The following is a 15,552-nucleotide window of genomic DNA, read 5'->3' on the forward strand; positions in this document are numbered from 1 at the left end:
AGACCGTGTGTCGTGACTGCAGTGGTCCGAGGGTCCCGCTCCCTCTGCGGTCCCTTTACATACACTAGCACCAGTTTTGGATATCTAAGCAAAACTCGCCGCTCCCTTCCAGCGTGCGTCGTCTCACGTCTCACATCTCACCTCCAACACAACTCTGTCCCTCTTTGTTTCAGCTCACTTCTCTTTCTTCCACTGCACATTCATTTCGCCCTGCCTGCCTCTTTATCTTGGCCATTGTCTGCTTCACCTACATTCTTTGTCGATTCTCCCTCTGCAACCCACCGCACTACCCCTCGAAACGATGAGACGGCGATAATTCCACAACCACTGACGCGCTTCCCGAGCAACAATACAATATAAAACACAAATCATGTCCCTACTAGACGATGGCGACCAGGGGTCGCTTAATAAACCACATCCTGCACATATGGCCACTACAACGTTAAAGGTGGATGGCATGACTTGCGGTGCCTGCACATCCGCCGTTGAATCCGCTTTCAAAGGCGTTGACGGTGCTGGCGCAGTCTCCATCAGCCTCATGATGGGGAGAGCGGTTGTCCATCATGACCCAACTAGGTTGACTGCCGAAAAAGTGGCCGAATTAATTGAAGACCGCGGTTTCGATGCCCACGTCCTGACGAGCGACCTTCCAAATGCGCCTCTGTCCTCAATTCAACCAAACCTGGTCCCAGAAGAAGCAGGAGCCAAGGTGACTGCAACTACAATTCAAGTCGAAGGCATGACCTGCGGTGCATGTACTTCCGCGATCGAGTCAGGATTCAAAGAGGTTGCAGGTGTGAAGAGTTTCAGTATATCTCTACTTGCGGGTCGGGCGGTCATTCAGCACGATGCGAGTATAATTGACGCCGATGCTCTAGCTGAGATAATTGAGGATCGAGGGTTTGACGCAACTGTACTGGAATCCAAAATACAGAATACCCTAAGGCCGAACTTGGCTATTGGAACCGACAGTGAACCCACGTCGGCAACCTGGACGACCACCGTTGCCATTGAGGGGATGACTTGTGGTGCTTGCACTTCATCAGTGGAAAAGGGTTTCAAAGACGTCCAAGGTCTCGTTCGTTTCAACATAAGCCTTCTTGCTGAGCGTGCTGTCATTTCTCACACTCCTTCGATTTTGTCTGCAGAAAAGATTGCCGAGATAATCGAGGACTCCGGCTTCGATGCAAAAATCATCTCCTCAAATCCGGAGACTTCCCTGCATGGCTCCACCAGCACTTCTATCCAGTTAAAGATTTACGGCCTTTCTGATGGTAATGCCGCCACCAATCTTGAGACTAAATTGAGGTCCAAGATCGGCGTGACAAATGCCCTCATTAGCTTGTCCACCTCTCGAGCGACTATTTCCTACGACTCTGCCGTCATCGGACTCCGCGTCATAGTGGCAGTAATTGAGGAAGCTGGATACAATGCGCTCGTTGCAGACTCGGAGGACAATAACGCCCAGATCGAATCATTGGCCAAGACTAAAGAAATCCAAGAATGGAAACGGGCTTTCTTGACATCATTGACTTTCGCTATACCAGTCTTTCTGATCAGCATGATTATACCAATGTTTCTCCCTGCCATAAATTTTGGTTCTTTCGAAATCATACCAGGTCTTTTCTTGGGAGATGTTGTTTGCTGTGCATTGACGGTCCCGGTTCAGTTTGGTGTTGGCAAGCGATTTTATAGCTCGGCTTTCAAGAGCTTAAAGCACAAATCTCCCACCATGGATGTTTTGGTCGTGTTGGGTACTTCCACGGCTTTTATCTTCAGTTGTTTCGCCATGGTAATCGCCATCCTAATTCCTCCTCACAATATGCCAGGAACCCTTTTTGATACAAGTACCATGTTGATCACATTCATCACCTTGGGTAGATGGCTTGAAAACCGGGCCAAGGGACAAACATCGAAGGCACTGTCAGCATTGATGTCCCTTGCACCAAGCATGGCCACAATATACGAAGATCCTTTATATGCAGAAAAGCTGGCAGATGACTGGGTCGCACCTACGTCGCCAATCCTGGAGAAAACACCGACCAAAAATTCCTTCAAGGATGTACCTGATCAGGCTTCGGGGCCTTCGGGCCCTTCTGCTGTCGAGAAAGTCATTCCGACGGAATTGCTTGAGGTCGGTGATATTGTCATTCTCCGCCCCGGTGATAAAGTCCCTGCAGATGGGACCGTTACACGAGGCGACAGTTTTGTGGATGAGAGTATGGTGACGGGTGAAGCTATGCCGATTTCAAAGAAGAAAGGCAGTTTACTTATCGCAGGTACTGTCAATGGTGCGGGCAAAATCGATTTCAAGGTCACGCGTGCTGGGAAAGACACACAATTGAGCCAGATCGTGAATCTTGTCCAAGAAGCACAAACAAGCCGAGCACCTATTCAACGCATGGCGGACCTCGTTGCAGGTTACTTCGTCCCAGTAATCATAGTTCTGGGAGTTGTCACTTTTGTCACCTGGTTCGTTCTCAGTCACACTATGACCAATCTCCCCGCGTTGTTCACCAAAGCACAAAGTGGTGGAAAGATCATGGTCTGTTTGAAGCTATGCATCTCTGTCATAGTTTTTGCTTGTCCTTGTGCTCTGGGTCTCGCAACCCCAACTGCTATCATGGTGGGCACTGGCGTTGCCTCTCAACACGGCATCTTAGTGAAAGGTGGAGCCGCTCTTGAAACAGCCACTCGAATCACTCACATTGTTTTTGATAAGACTGGTACTCTTACTTTCGGAAAATTGAAAGTCGCCGATACACACCTTGAACCCAAATGGGATTCTAATGACGTGCAAAGGAGAATCTGGTGGACGCTAGTCGCGCTTACCGAAGCAGGCTCAGAACATCCAATCGCAAAGTCCATTATTCTTGCCGCAAGGACTTACTTACGGCTCAGTGAGGAAGATCCACTGCCTGGTCAAGTTGGAACTTTTGGAGTGAGCGTCGGGCACGGTGTGTCCGCGGTCGTCGATCTCGAAAACCCAGGGAATCAAAGCAACCGGTACAAAGTTTACGTGGGAAACGCCGCATTCCTGCACTCCAAAAAGATTGAAATTCCGGCAGACGTGGAGCAGGCAGTCAATTCTGCCCTGTCTCCTATCACGAAGACAAAGTCCAAAACTGGTATCACTACCATTTACGTCGCAATCAACAATGAATACGCCGGTATCCTCGACCTTTCCGACACGCTGAAACCTACCGCTCCAGCAGCCGTTGCAGCATTGCACAAGATGGGAATCAGTACATCGCTCATCACCGGAGATACGTATAACACTGCCCTCAGTATCGGGACCCTGGTCGGTATCCCCAAAACTTCCATCCACTCCTCGGTCTCACCAGGTGACAAACAAAACATCGTTGCTGAGCTACAGTCCCAAGGTGAAGTCGTTGCCATGGTCGGTGATGGTATCAACGATTCACCCGCCCTTGCCACTGCCGACATTGGTATGGGTTTGGTATCCGGGTCTGACATTGCTGTCGAGGCTGCAGACATTGTGATTATGCGTGCCGATGACCTGCTGAATATACCCACTGCTCTGCACCTCTGCCGCATCATCTTCCGTCGTATCAAAGTCAACCTCATCTGGGCCTGTGCCTACAACGTCATCGGCCTACCGTTCGCAATGGGCGTTTTCCTCCCGCTTGGCTATCATATGCCTCCATTGATGGGCGCAACAGCAATGATGTTTAGCAGTATTTCCGTCACTCTGTCAAGTCTCACTCTACGATGGATAGGTAGACCTAAGTGGTTGACTGTGGAGACAATGGAATTGGAGAGCAGCAAGATTGTCGTTCCAGTCCGTGGGCAAAGAAGGAAAATCGGCATCATCGCCCGACTCCGCGCGACCGTCCTTGGCCTCATGGACATCGCAGTCATGCTCAGAAACGGCAAAGGTTTCCGCGTTCGCAAGGGCGAGGAAGCTACACGTGGCAGTTATGTCCCCCTGCACAATGTCGACGAAGCCGTATAGACGAGCTGGCCAATTTTCTTTTGACTGATTTCTCGTTCTTGTTTATTACTGGGTTTTGGAAAAGATGTTGATACTCCCTGCTGTACAATTTTATTGTTTTTGAAGAGCCTGTCTCCGATACTGGGTTGTTACGTTCTGGTCTAGCGAGCAGTGTTGGCTGAATATATTGGGCCTGCAGCACCTCGAGTTCGTTGTCACATATAAAATAGGCTTGTTTTGTTTTATCTCCCTACACGAAGAGTAGCCCTGTCTCTTTGGCATCCTACATAGCAAGCAGCAAGTAGACCCGCAGACAGGTGGGAAGGAGGACTCCCAGGAGCCGAAGTAAGAATATATGCTACATCAACACCAAGTTTCATTCTTGTTGTACATCCTCCTTGTAATCGATCTATCAATGACAGCCAAGAATGGCATCCACTGACGTAGTCATCCATAATGCTACTAAAACTAACCCGAGCACAAGGAATACTCAATTTAGAGACAGTAGACAGCGCGGACAACCAACGTTTTCGGCGGCATCTACGCGGTTGTATTAACTAGGTACGAAGGCTTTCAATTGCCTAACACCTCATTGCTTGAATGATTGGACGTTTTGCGTCAAGCAATATCTCAAGTCTATTCCAACAGGGGTTTTCGATCTCGGATTGCGTTCTGGAAACGCTCGGTGCACCGCTCAAACGTACATACGCAGATGGGAGACTCATTGATCCAAGGAGCCCGGCCACCGTTCTCGGCCCACTGTCTGAGATCGTTGGTCGTGGCTTGCTGCTGGCCGTCCGAGGCGGCGCAGTCGCATACCTGCTTGGATAGGACCACCTGCACCACGTGCATGCCCAAGCGCAGGGCGTGATAAGTGAGCGGATTGAAGGATGGCAGTTGAGATGAGGCGCCGCTTGTTTCGGCCATCGCGAGCAGCTGGAGAGCGCACACCAGCGCTTCACGGTCATCCTTTATTTCTTGTGACGAGCCTAGGTTGGAGTTTTCCGCAGGACCAAGCTCCGTCGTCTCTGACGGTGCGTTCAGCCCGGCGTAGTGCAGAAGTCGCAAGAAGTAGTAGAGTATCATCGTGTCCTGTACGAGGGCACTCATGCGTTCCAGTGATGGCGCTATGAAATTGTTTTCTCCTCGGTAAGCAAGGTACAAATATCTTGCCTTGTCGCTCTGGATGTTTTTCAAGTCGGCGAATCCATTAATTGTGTCGAGCTCGTGTTTCCAGATATCTAGCTTTTTCGTAAGCATCGCCCTCTGGGCAGCGTTTCCATAGTCTGCTTCTATATTAGTTGTAAATGGTTGCGTAAATGCCCATATCGCCTGCAAAAGTCCACACAAGCCTAGTTGCACGTCTTCGACCAGGAATTGCAAGGGCCTTTGCGAATTTCGACGGCTTATCATCGTAGATACTGCAACCAGGGACCGTTCGGGTGGCTCTTCCCGCTGTCGTATGGGCAATATGTCGAGCCCGTATGTGTTCCACACCATGAAGGTACTTGGCAGAGGTATGCTGATTTCTTGATGGTGCATTAAGGGGGGTATTTTTCGAGCAAGCGCGAAATAAGTGTCGAACTGATAGGTCAAAGCTGACAGCCGTTTGAATCTCTCACGCATACTGAGGGCATACGGGGCATAAGAACCGCTATAATATGCCTCGAGATGTGCACCCAACGACTTGTCGTTGAAGGCGCCCAGATCTCGGAGAGTCGTGATGAAAACGTTTCGAAGATGTGTAGCTTTGGAAAGTACGATTGCATCGGTACGGTAGAGCGAGAAAATCAGAGTTAAGAGCACCGCTTGGAAATGTTCACCTGGCCATCCTTGCCCTTCCGTGATTAACTCTTGGTTCATCTATGGGAGTCAGTGTACTCTTTGCTCAACGAGTGAGAATCGGCGCACCAGGCTGGTCAACAAGCGTTGTAACAGGATATCATGAACTTTGAGAGCATAAGATCTTTCGTCTCCGGTGGGATTCATGAACCATGATCCTAAAAGACATACGGATGCGGCGAGCTGTAAGGGAGCGGATTGGATGCCAAAAGTCGGAGCATGAAGAATAGGCCACTTTATGTGGAATGTTTGAAAATATGTCCTGCGATACCTTTCCAAGCGGTCTTGAGCATCAGTCCATTGGAGAACAGAACTTTCCAACGAAGAGCCTTCTGCGTTGAGGATTTCATAGATAGCTTTAATACCATTACCCGTTGGCTGAAATTCGCTCGGTCTGATCGGTGGAGATGGGAGAACTGTGAGATTCAGAAAGAGGTCGACATCCGGTGGAAGCGGTTGGCCTGGATGAAGACGCAGACTCATTTCGTCCGAGATTCTGATCGGCCTCGAGACCGCTTCCGGGGTTGAGTCTGTATCATCATCATGATTGTCATCCTCTCCTGCTGACGCAACCACAGCTATTGACGTGGGCTCTGTTGGAGCATACCTTGTACGACGCTGGACGCGCAGGAAAGTACAATCGATGCCACGTCGCTCGCACTGAAGACACAGAGGGCCACCAGAGCACTTGACCCTCTTCGCACGGCACGAATCGCAGGAAATCACGGTTCTTGCATGATTCGGGTCGTGCACAACTGAGTGTTGGCGTAAAAGATCTCTGTCCCGAACATTAGCTGGCTAATTTCATGCGATATGACCCTGCTCCATGGCCGCATCGTACATATAGCCTCACCTGCGCTTGAAACGTTTCTGGCATATATTACAATCGTAGCCTAGTCCCTCATGAACGGCATGTTGATGTCTGGTGAGATGTTCTTTGCGAGTGTAGGCTCTTCCGCAGTAGCATGTGTGCGGCCTCGCTAAGGGAAGTGAAACTGAAGACAATTATCAACTCCATCTCTAAAGCTTCTGCAAAATTCTTAAAGTCACGGTACAGTGTCCTCGATCCTGGGGCATACAAAATCACGCCGATGGTGGCTCGAAACACAGAGTGCCTCTCTGATGACTTACCGGATTCCATTAGTGCCGAATTCTCCCCACTACTACCTGCTCGTCATCAGGGGCAAACCCTTCGGAACTGAGATGACTCCTGAGGCCCAAATTCAACGGCCCTCGCCTGTAGAGTACGCGCTCGATTCCTTGTGAGAGCTAGCGCCCATTATCTAAAGGAAGATCACGATTGCCACAAAGTTGAGGTTGCCAGAAGTCGAAATTCTTGGGCTAAACATTGAGTGTCTAACCTCTTTTGGTTTAGCGTGTTTAGCCACTGAATTTCGAATATGTCGAAACTTGTCACTCATCTACTAGCCGAGCCATGGTAGTATGATACAGTAATCAACTGCGATTTAGGGAGTAATTCGTTACACCTAGACCTAGATTAAGCAGCTGCTAACTAGTCGACGGATTGCCCAACTACTGCTTGGTCACATTTCGACTCATTCAACGCCTTGGGTCGAAATACTCGAAGCACTGGATAATTTGGCGATCTCGCTTTGTTTTCGAAAGAGCAGTTCGGCATTTCCACTGTAAGCCATCTTCCTGTCGTGCTCAGTCTCTAATACTTGAGGCATACATCTCTCCATAGTGTCGGCAAGGAGTCTAACATGTTCCGCGGGGGTGAATGGGTAATCACTACCATACAGCAGTTGGTCTTTGCCGATGAAAGCCAGAAGGGCTGGTATTTGATCAGGCCACGCAGTGCCAGCCATATCAAAGTAGAATTTTGTCCTCAGTCGCTCCCTCACAAATTCCGGAGTAACAGATTTGTCCACAGGTAGATTCGGAATTGCTCGCCCGAAACGAGAGAACCGCTCTATCAATGATGGCAGCGCACCTCCAGCGTGAGGAATTATGTAGGTAATGTTGGGATAGCGAGCGATAGTTCCAGTGTAAAACAGATTGATCACGGCTCTGGCTGTATCGAAGAAAAACTCGAAGATAGGATTCGGGAACTCTGCCAGTGGAGCTGCCTTTTGGCAATCCACCAGACCAGAACCTGTGTATTCCAGAACACATGGAGAGGTCGGGTGTATGAAGACAACAGCGTGTCGGCGATTGAGCTCGGCCCAGACAGGCTCATATTGTTGATGGCCCAGATAGTAACCGTGAGCATTGGTCTCGACCGCTACCCCATCCGCATTCAACTTATCACATGCATAGGCTAGTTCGTCAAGACTGCCCTCAACGTCGGGCAGAGGAAGTGATGCCCAAAATCCGAACCGGTCAGGATATCGTGCCTTTGCATCTGCAGCCACAGCGTTGCACTCACGAGCGATTTTACGTGCGAGCTCGTTGTCATTTGGCACCAGGTGAACTCCAGGGGATGAGACAGACAAATATGACTTGGTGATGTTTAACTTGTCCGCCATCTCCAGGTGCTTGTCTATACTCCATTCCTATTTTTCTGTTTAGTTGGCGTGCAACATACTCAGGTTTCTCAATAACATATACTGAGAGAGCGTAGGCCTACTGGGAGCATCGGGAACCCATCGGGGCAACTGTGGCCGTTTGACCGACAACGCTCACGATAGACTGGTGATAAGAAGTGGCTGTGGACATCTATCTTCGAGGGTATTCCAACCATGGTAGCTGAAAGCCAATTCGTACTTGATCCGCCTCCTCAGTGTTGGTATAGTCAATGGTTGGACACCTTTTCATCAATAGAATAAATAAAAGGAATGATCGAGAAGAGAGCAAAGGAACCGATTCTTGTTCAATGTCTCGTTGGGTACCGGACCTGATCTAAGATGCTAAATGGAAATAACGCATCAAATATCCGTCGCCTGCCTAAAGCCACGCTTTAACACCAGAGCACGATTCGATGTATTTCTGCCATAGAACGATAACCATCGTAAACTGCGGGATATCTGAACAACTCGAGCGGTGGGACACCCCGCACAGGCCTCTGTCTAGATTGGGCCAACGTGGACAATTGGTCCATGTCTCTGATGAGGCATCGCCATTCAAGAGTCGCATGTCCTTCAGAGACTAACAAAAGTCGGTATAAATTACGTCATGGAAACTTGCGAAGCCGAGATCTCAGTACGAGATACGAAGAAGACACTTGGAAGGGGTAGACGGGACGCAGATGATGACTGCTATACCTGAAATTGATTTCTCTCTGATTCTCGGACACTATTCACAATATCCCCATGATCATCTATTAATTCCTCTACAGGTTGTCGCAATAACCCACTTGCATAGCGTCGCAGGCCTCAATACCTGTTGATTGTTCGCTTACGTCTCGGAGTAGAGAATAGAGTCTGTCAATGGTAGAGTTTACGACTTGCTTTACACCTTGTTTAATTGCAAGACGACATGCTGTTTGAGACTTCTTTCATTGGCGCAACTTGCTTGTAATCGAAGGATTTGCTTAGCACCAAAATCGGCAGGCCCCGCAATTGACGTCCCGCATTGACCTCTGTGTACTAGTGGAGGGCACTCGAGGCCCGTATGCTTCGAACTCTGGGGCTCTAGGGCCGTGGGGCAAAGGCGACATGTTTAACGACCACCTACGGAGAGTCCTAGGAACTCTTATTCTCTTTCAATACCAACGCATCGCTCTTAGACTGAAATTCCTCGGCGTTCCTTCGCTGTGAGAGACCTTGAATGGACCCAGAGGTGATAGGCCTGTCGAACATTCTTGCACAGCACTACCCATAACCCTAAGGACTTCGATAAACATAATTGTACTTCTCCTGTGCTTCTGCTAGAGCCTGCTTCAAGGACGTTTCGTTCTGCTTCAGAGCTTCTGCGTCAACGCCAGCATATTTCCTGATCGCTTTGATGCCGTAAGGGAATTCCTGTCCGCTCGGGATTTTCATCCCTCTTTTCACTGCTGGTCGATCTTCTATTCGCTCCCACCACGCATGTACATTCTGGAATTTTTGTACATCAATGCCAGTGACAAAACATGAATCAATGAATGGCCAGCAAGCTATATCAGCTATACTATATCGTCCACGCCCGGATCCAGCAAGGTAGTCACGCTGTGAAAGACGAGCATCGAGGACACCAAAGAGTCGTTCGGTTTCTCCAAAGAAGCGCTGGGTGGAAAAAAGGTGCCTTTCTGGACAAAATCTATAGTAGAAGTTGGCCTGGGATTGCATTGGTCCTGTTCCTCGCAGGTCAGCGCTAGAAAACTCTAACAAGAGCAATAACCCTCATTCCGGCAACGATAGACATGGGACGACGATGTGCAACATGAAGCTCAGGATTTGTCACTTACCAAGACCGGCATGTTGCCATGCTAACCATTGCTCTGCGGTGGAAGTATCCAGCGAATCTTCGAAGGAGAACTTGTGCTCTGGATCGTAGTGACAAGTGAGGTAATTCATGATGGCCAAAGTCTCCATGACAGCAAAGCCGCCTTTGTCATGGTCGATGATGACTGGAATGCGTCCATTCGGACCGTACTCGATAAACCAAGCCTCCTTGTGATCGTTGTTCCGAAATATGTCGATGTTCTGACACTGATATTCCCTGCCATAGGCTTCCCTCAGCTCCTCGAGCAAGATGGAAATTTTGAATCCTACGAATATGGAAGTAAGTCAGTAACAGGTATCTTCGCGTGAATTTCGGCAAATTCCAGACCATTTGGAGTGCCTGCAGTAAGAAGCTCTATGCCTTTATTGGCAATCAGTCCAGATGGTTGCCTGATTGAGCTCATGGAGAGATCGCTGTTTGATGGTTAATTTTGCTGCTCGTTGAATGTGTACAGCTTGATGGTCAATCAATCGATGCTGTGATTGGAATTCAAAAAAGTAAATCTGTAATGTAGACATAGTTAATATAGAATTATATACGGCCAGAAGCTTTACCGAAGTTTGTGTTCATTTCAAATGTTATCGACCGAAGTTTACTAAGCTGCCGCGGATGGGAAATCTATGGTCCACGGAGGTCCGAGACTCCTCACGGCTTTGTGTACTCGTTAAAGGTCACGAAATACAGTTAGGTCATTTATCTCAAAACTACATCTAGGCTTTGTTTGAGGATCCAAAGTTTGTATACTGCAAAAACAGATTCGTTATGGTACCATTTGGAGATGATGATGCATAGGGTATGTGGTGGGCCAGTGGTTAAGTACCACCCAGCTTCGTAATGAGTTTGACGCATAACCATGATCATAAAAGTTGACCTCAAATATAACTTTATCATGTTCAGGTTGGACTTGGACTTCACCGTCAACAATAATCATGTAGCTGATGAATTTATAAATGGATACCTAGTAGAGGTTGTATTAAGAAACAAGCGAGAGAGAGAGAGAGAGTGTTGTTTGCCACGACATATTTCAGGCGATTATCTCCCACCATATACAAATGCGACAAGATTGTTTTCCATGCAAGTACCAGAACAAAGGTCGATGGTGCACAAATTTACTTCTTTCTCACAACTCGTTATCTCCCTGAGTGACAGGCTCATGGTGAGAAGCATGTTCAGTGGTCGAGGAGTTCAAGAAGCTATTTTCATGGGCAGTGTCATGACCCAGATGCGAAACACTCCTCGACATGGTGGTACGTGACGTCCGAAACTCTGTCCCACCTCGGGAACTACGAGCATGGGCATGAGAGCAGCTACCAGTGCGACTCAAAGCACTTTCTCTGAACCTTTCAAGCTCCCGACACTTTTCTTCATACCTCGAAATGTAAGTGTCTCGCTCTCGATCCGCTGATTCACGGGCACTGACGGCTCGTTCACGCTCTTCTTGAGCCTCATGAGCGAGCGCTCTGAGGTTCTGGATCTCCAGCTCCATATCATCAGAGTCGTCATGGAAGGAGGTGATGGTCTCCGTAATCTGACTGTATTCAGTACGTAGCTTTTCGAGCTCAGCACTGATGCTTGTGCGAGACTCAATAGCATCTCGTTTCTGGTGCTCGAGGCTGGCGATACGCTCACGCAGCTGACTAATTTCTGTCAAGTGATGCTTGCTCTTGCTATATGCGTCATCGCGTTCGTGTTGGAGGTGAACGAATTTTTCATTCACGGCACTAATCTCAACCTTAAGCTCGGATATCTTATCCTCTGCCTTTGTTAGGCCCTCACTAGCTCGGCTAGAGTGGTGCTTCTGCTCTTCTAGGCGTTTGATTACCGTGTTATGCTCATCAGCGAGTTCATCACGCTGGTGGGTGACACTTTGTAAAGACTCGCGAGTGCGCTCCAAAGTTTTGATGTGTTTATCGCGAGATAACTCGGATGTTTTCAAGTTATCCTGCGCAGCGATGATGTCGCGTTTGTTGACCTCATAATCTCGCGAGAGGCTAGTGAAACGGGTGGTCAATTCATCGTGGTCGAGCTTCTGGGCATTCAACTGGCGTCGGAGAGTCTCGACGCTGCGTAGGTGTTCGTCTCGTTCAAGCTCGATGACTCCTAAGGTCTCTTTCACTCTTGTAGCTTCACGTACAACTTTCTGATATTTTTCGGTAATCTCGATAACCTCACGTGCGTCATCGGCGCTCTTCTGCTTAGCTCGCTTGAGCTCCTCATGCAAGCGAGCAGCAGTTTGGTTCGAGGCTGCACATTCTGCTTCGACGGTCTTTAGATGGCTAGTCAAGGAGTGGACATCCTTCTGGGTTGCTTCGTAGCTGGCTGTGACTTCATTGAGCTTGTTCGTCTCTTCAGATCGTTCTCGAATAGCTCTGTTCAGATCCCGATGTTGCTTCTCAGAAGTCTGTGTAATCGTATCACGTTCATGTTCGGCATGCTTCAGCTTGCCCCGAAGTGTTTCAAGTTCACGCTCATTCTGAGTGTCCTTACGAAATGCGATATCTCGAGCTTCGCGAAGTTCAACGCGGATTTTTTCGAGGTCTTTCTCACGCTCCTGAACGTGTTTCTTCTCGGCAGCCGTACTCTCATGGGATGTGGCAAGGTCAATCAAGAGCTTCTCAACCTTCCGCTTCCAGTCAACCACGTCGGTGTTTGAGCGTGATCTCTCATCCTCACGAGTTCTCAGCTCAGCAGTCAGATCAGTAGTCTGAGAAACCAACGCCTCGTGCTTCTCGAGCAACAACTCTCGTTCATGTTTCATACTTTCCCAAATGGCCTTGAGTGAGGAAGCCTCCTTAGAAGCGGTAGCCATCACTTCCATCAATACCATGAACTTGCTCTCAGCCTGGGCAGTAAGCTCCGCTGAGTGTTTAAAATAAGACGATGATTCCATCCGTGACGAACTTCGCAGGAGAGAACTCTGACGCCGGTAGGAACGGAGAGATGCAGACCGAGCAATCCCAGAGCCACGGGTAATATCGACGGTTCCTGCGTTTGAGATAAGGTCATCATCGAGACCGTTGCTGTTCAAGCGGATGACTGCCAGCTTCTCTGGAGCTGTGTCGTTATGGTGATGGAAGTGATCATGATGGTTGAGTGTCTCCATCGTGAGAAGGATGTCTCTGTTGAATTGGATACTGTCGGATTGAACTTGAGCGATCAGTTTTGAAAGTAGAAGACTCGTCCCGGGTTTACAAGGAGGTTCTCAATGCTTAAAGCTGTGATGGAACGGAAGCACTTTTAGTTACACACCTGGGAAATCTGTGTGATATCGAGACTTTCGAAGGACTGACTTCCACTCTGTGGATTCTGATCACATGCTTTCTTTCTCTGGCTGCAGCTGATGATCAGACTAGTGGATGGTACGGTTGGTCAGGATGCCTGGAACTCCACGGATATACGTACAAGCTGCAGGAAGTGGACCAATGTTGTCCAGTGTCTTGTGGATTTGAGAGAGTCTTAGTGTAGACAACCTTCTGCATAGCTTTGATACTAATGTCAAAGTTGTCTACTATTGCGATATTTGTGGTACGAACAAGAAGTCGATAGTCGGCTGTGCTTAGTCTGGCACACCAACACCTTCAAATTTCAATCGGAAGTAGCTCTCATGCACATATGTCATAGATGGGTGAGCGATAGAGGAATTAAACCACATGATCGTCGTACCGCTTACAACCAAAAGACGCCTCTCGCGATGCACCATGAGTGCCCTACGTGCCTGTAGCTAAAGAGAGACGCCCTTGCTCTCATGCAGGAAGAGATGTGCCGTAGTGAGAGGTGGTGCAGGCAGATGCCCCACCACACCACTAGATGAAGGAGTGAAAGGCAGCTCTGTTAACTTACGACAATTCCGTGCTCGACCTAGGCCAAGTGAGCAGCTCCTCTGCAATCCGATCATTGAGAGCAAAAGGGACACCATTCCAATGAATGGTTAGGATCAACTTGGGTGAAAAGTACATGGCGGTTTGAGGACCCTCAAGAGTCGCAAAAGCATATTCGCCCAGTGTAGACAAAAGGACTCTCAGAGCCCGCATAGATAGTTGATCCCCAAGAAAGCATTCGGCCCATGCCACTCTGGTTGGTGCCAACATAAAATGTCTCCAAGACTAGATGTACGTGAAGAGAAGATTACTTCTGTGTAATGAAAGATCGTGATGACAAGCATTACAGATGCCACCCTGGACCCTCTTTTGGAGCATGTGTGTCTAGACTTGTCACTGCTCGTCAGCGTCATCGACTCCTCACGAATGCCTGCATACAAGAGATATGGGTCGCAGTAGCTCTTGACTCCGACAGTAGCAAGGGATACATGCACTTGATATGTCAAGACTTTTCAGCCAAACATCACGGGAGGCGACGCTCTGTATCTCACTGGAAAGAATGCCATCCCATTGCATGGCCGTGCTGGAAATTACGGTTTGGTAGCGACACCAATCTTACATACCGTGCTAGGTCTGAGTCTTCCTCTCGTCAAAAGGACATGTCAATTCTCCGCTGGCTGGCTGAGAACATAAACTAGACTAGGAGACGTGAGGAATTTAGGGCATGCAGCATGTGGAGTTGAGTTTGAGTTTTTGACTAAAAGACATATCCGTGAGGCGGGGGCACCACGGGCTAGGCCTAGTGGCAGATTTTCGGACTAACCACTTCTTTTCTAGTGGGAATCATGGTGAGTTCAGCTCATTCGCGACCACCGAAGAACCTCATACGATGTGCAATATGTTTGTCTGGTCGGAGGTGCCGAATTGCCATAATGATAGACGGGCACGAACTAGAAAAGCCCACACGGTGAAGTATCCAACAGAGTTTTCAACTAAACCCTCTCCGACTGAAACCTTTTCACCGCATCGTGAGGAGAACACGACCTCCATCATCTGCAGCATGACTGCATCTTGACTCAAGTGTCCAAGCTGTCGGTGGGGCCAACCAACAGACGGATGTAGCCTTCGTTACACTATCTGCACTGAGCTGTCGCTCAAAATCGATCAGCATCATCACCTTTCAAGTTGGTTCGGAACAAATTCTCTCAGTTTCAGTCTGACCCCGGCTTCTCCGCCTGGACAGCTCGAGGGTCTTAGGTGTCTTACTCGTAGGTCCACAAAACGACGCGTATCCGTCACTCGCTTGTGGCTTTTTTAGTCAACAATGGCTGCATTAGCATCGCTGTCAGCGAATGTCAAGATACTTCGCAACTGTCATGCACGAAGTATCAGACTAAGAAAAGTCGTCATCCATACTCGGCAATCTTAATGTTGAGAGGGGTCTTACCCCCTGGTGCTCATGGGCCTTTCCCAAAGTAAAGACCCTGCAAATCCTACCATACCCTTTCACGTCTCCTTTTGGTCAAACAAAGTAGAGAACTGCAGATGCTG

At 48.7% G+C, this 15,552-nt stretch overlaps 4 protein-coding genes across 4 annotated transcripts; 1 reads left to right on the top strand and 3 right to left on the bottom strand.

The window, feature by feature from the left end:
• Positions 1-370: 370 nt before the first annotated feature.
• LTR84_006429 (uncharacterized protein) lies at positions 371-3,976 on the top strand (the record flags this gene model as incomplete). The annotated part of the gene is made up of 1 exon (XM_064849990.1): positions 371-3,976. The coding sequence occupies one exon, from the start codon at positions 371-373 to the stop codon at positions 3,974-3,976; it is 3,606 nt and encodes a 1,201-aa protein (XP_064703291.1).
• Positions 3,977-4,591: 615 nt separating this feature from the next.
• On the bottom strand, positions 4,592-6,280 carry LTR84_006430 (uncharacterized protein; the record flags this gene model as incomplete). The annotated part of the gene is made up of 2 exons (XM_064849991.1): positions 4,592-5,818; positions 5,867-6,280. The coding sequence occupies 2 exons, from the start codon at positions 6,278-6,280 to the stop codon at positions 4,592-4,594; spliced, it is 1,641 nt and encodes a 546-aa protein (XP_064703292.1).
• Positions 6,281-7,353: 1,073 nt separating this feature from the next.
• Positions 7,354-8,286, bottom strand: LTR84_006431 (uncharacterized protein; the record flags this gene model as incomplete). Its single annotated transcript, XM_064849992.1, has 1 exon — positions 7,354-8,286. One exon carries the CDS (start codon positions 8,284-8,286, stop codon positions 7,354-7,356), a length of 933 nt encoding a protein of 310 aa, XP_064703293.1.
• A 1,296-nt stretch (positions 8,287-9,582) lies between these two features.
• LTR84_006432 (uncharacterized protein) lies at positions 9,583-13,286 on the bottom strand (the record flags this gene model as incomplete). Its single annotated transcript, XM_064849993.1, has 4 exons — positions 9,583-10,031; positions 10,146-10,448; positions 10,511-10,596; positions 11,554-13,286. 4 exons carry the CDS (start codon positions 13,284-13,286, stop codon positions 9,583-9,585), a joined length of 2,571 nt encoding a protein of 856 aa, XP_064703294.1.
• Positions 13,287-15,552: the final 2,266 nt, after the last annotated feature.

The sequence above is a fragment of the Exophiala bonariae genome, assembly GCF_035927105.1.
Source record: "Exophiala bonariae strain CCFEE 5792 chromosome Unknown scaffold_24, whole genome shotgun sequence".
Lineage (NCBI taxonomy): Eukaryota > Fungi > Ascomycota > Eurotiomycetes > Chaetothyriales > Herpotrichiellaceae > Exophiala > Exophiala bonariae.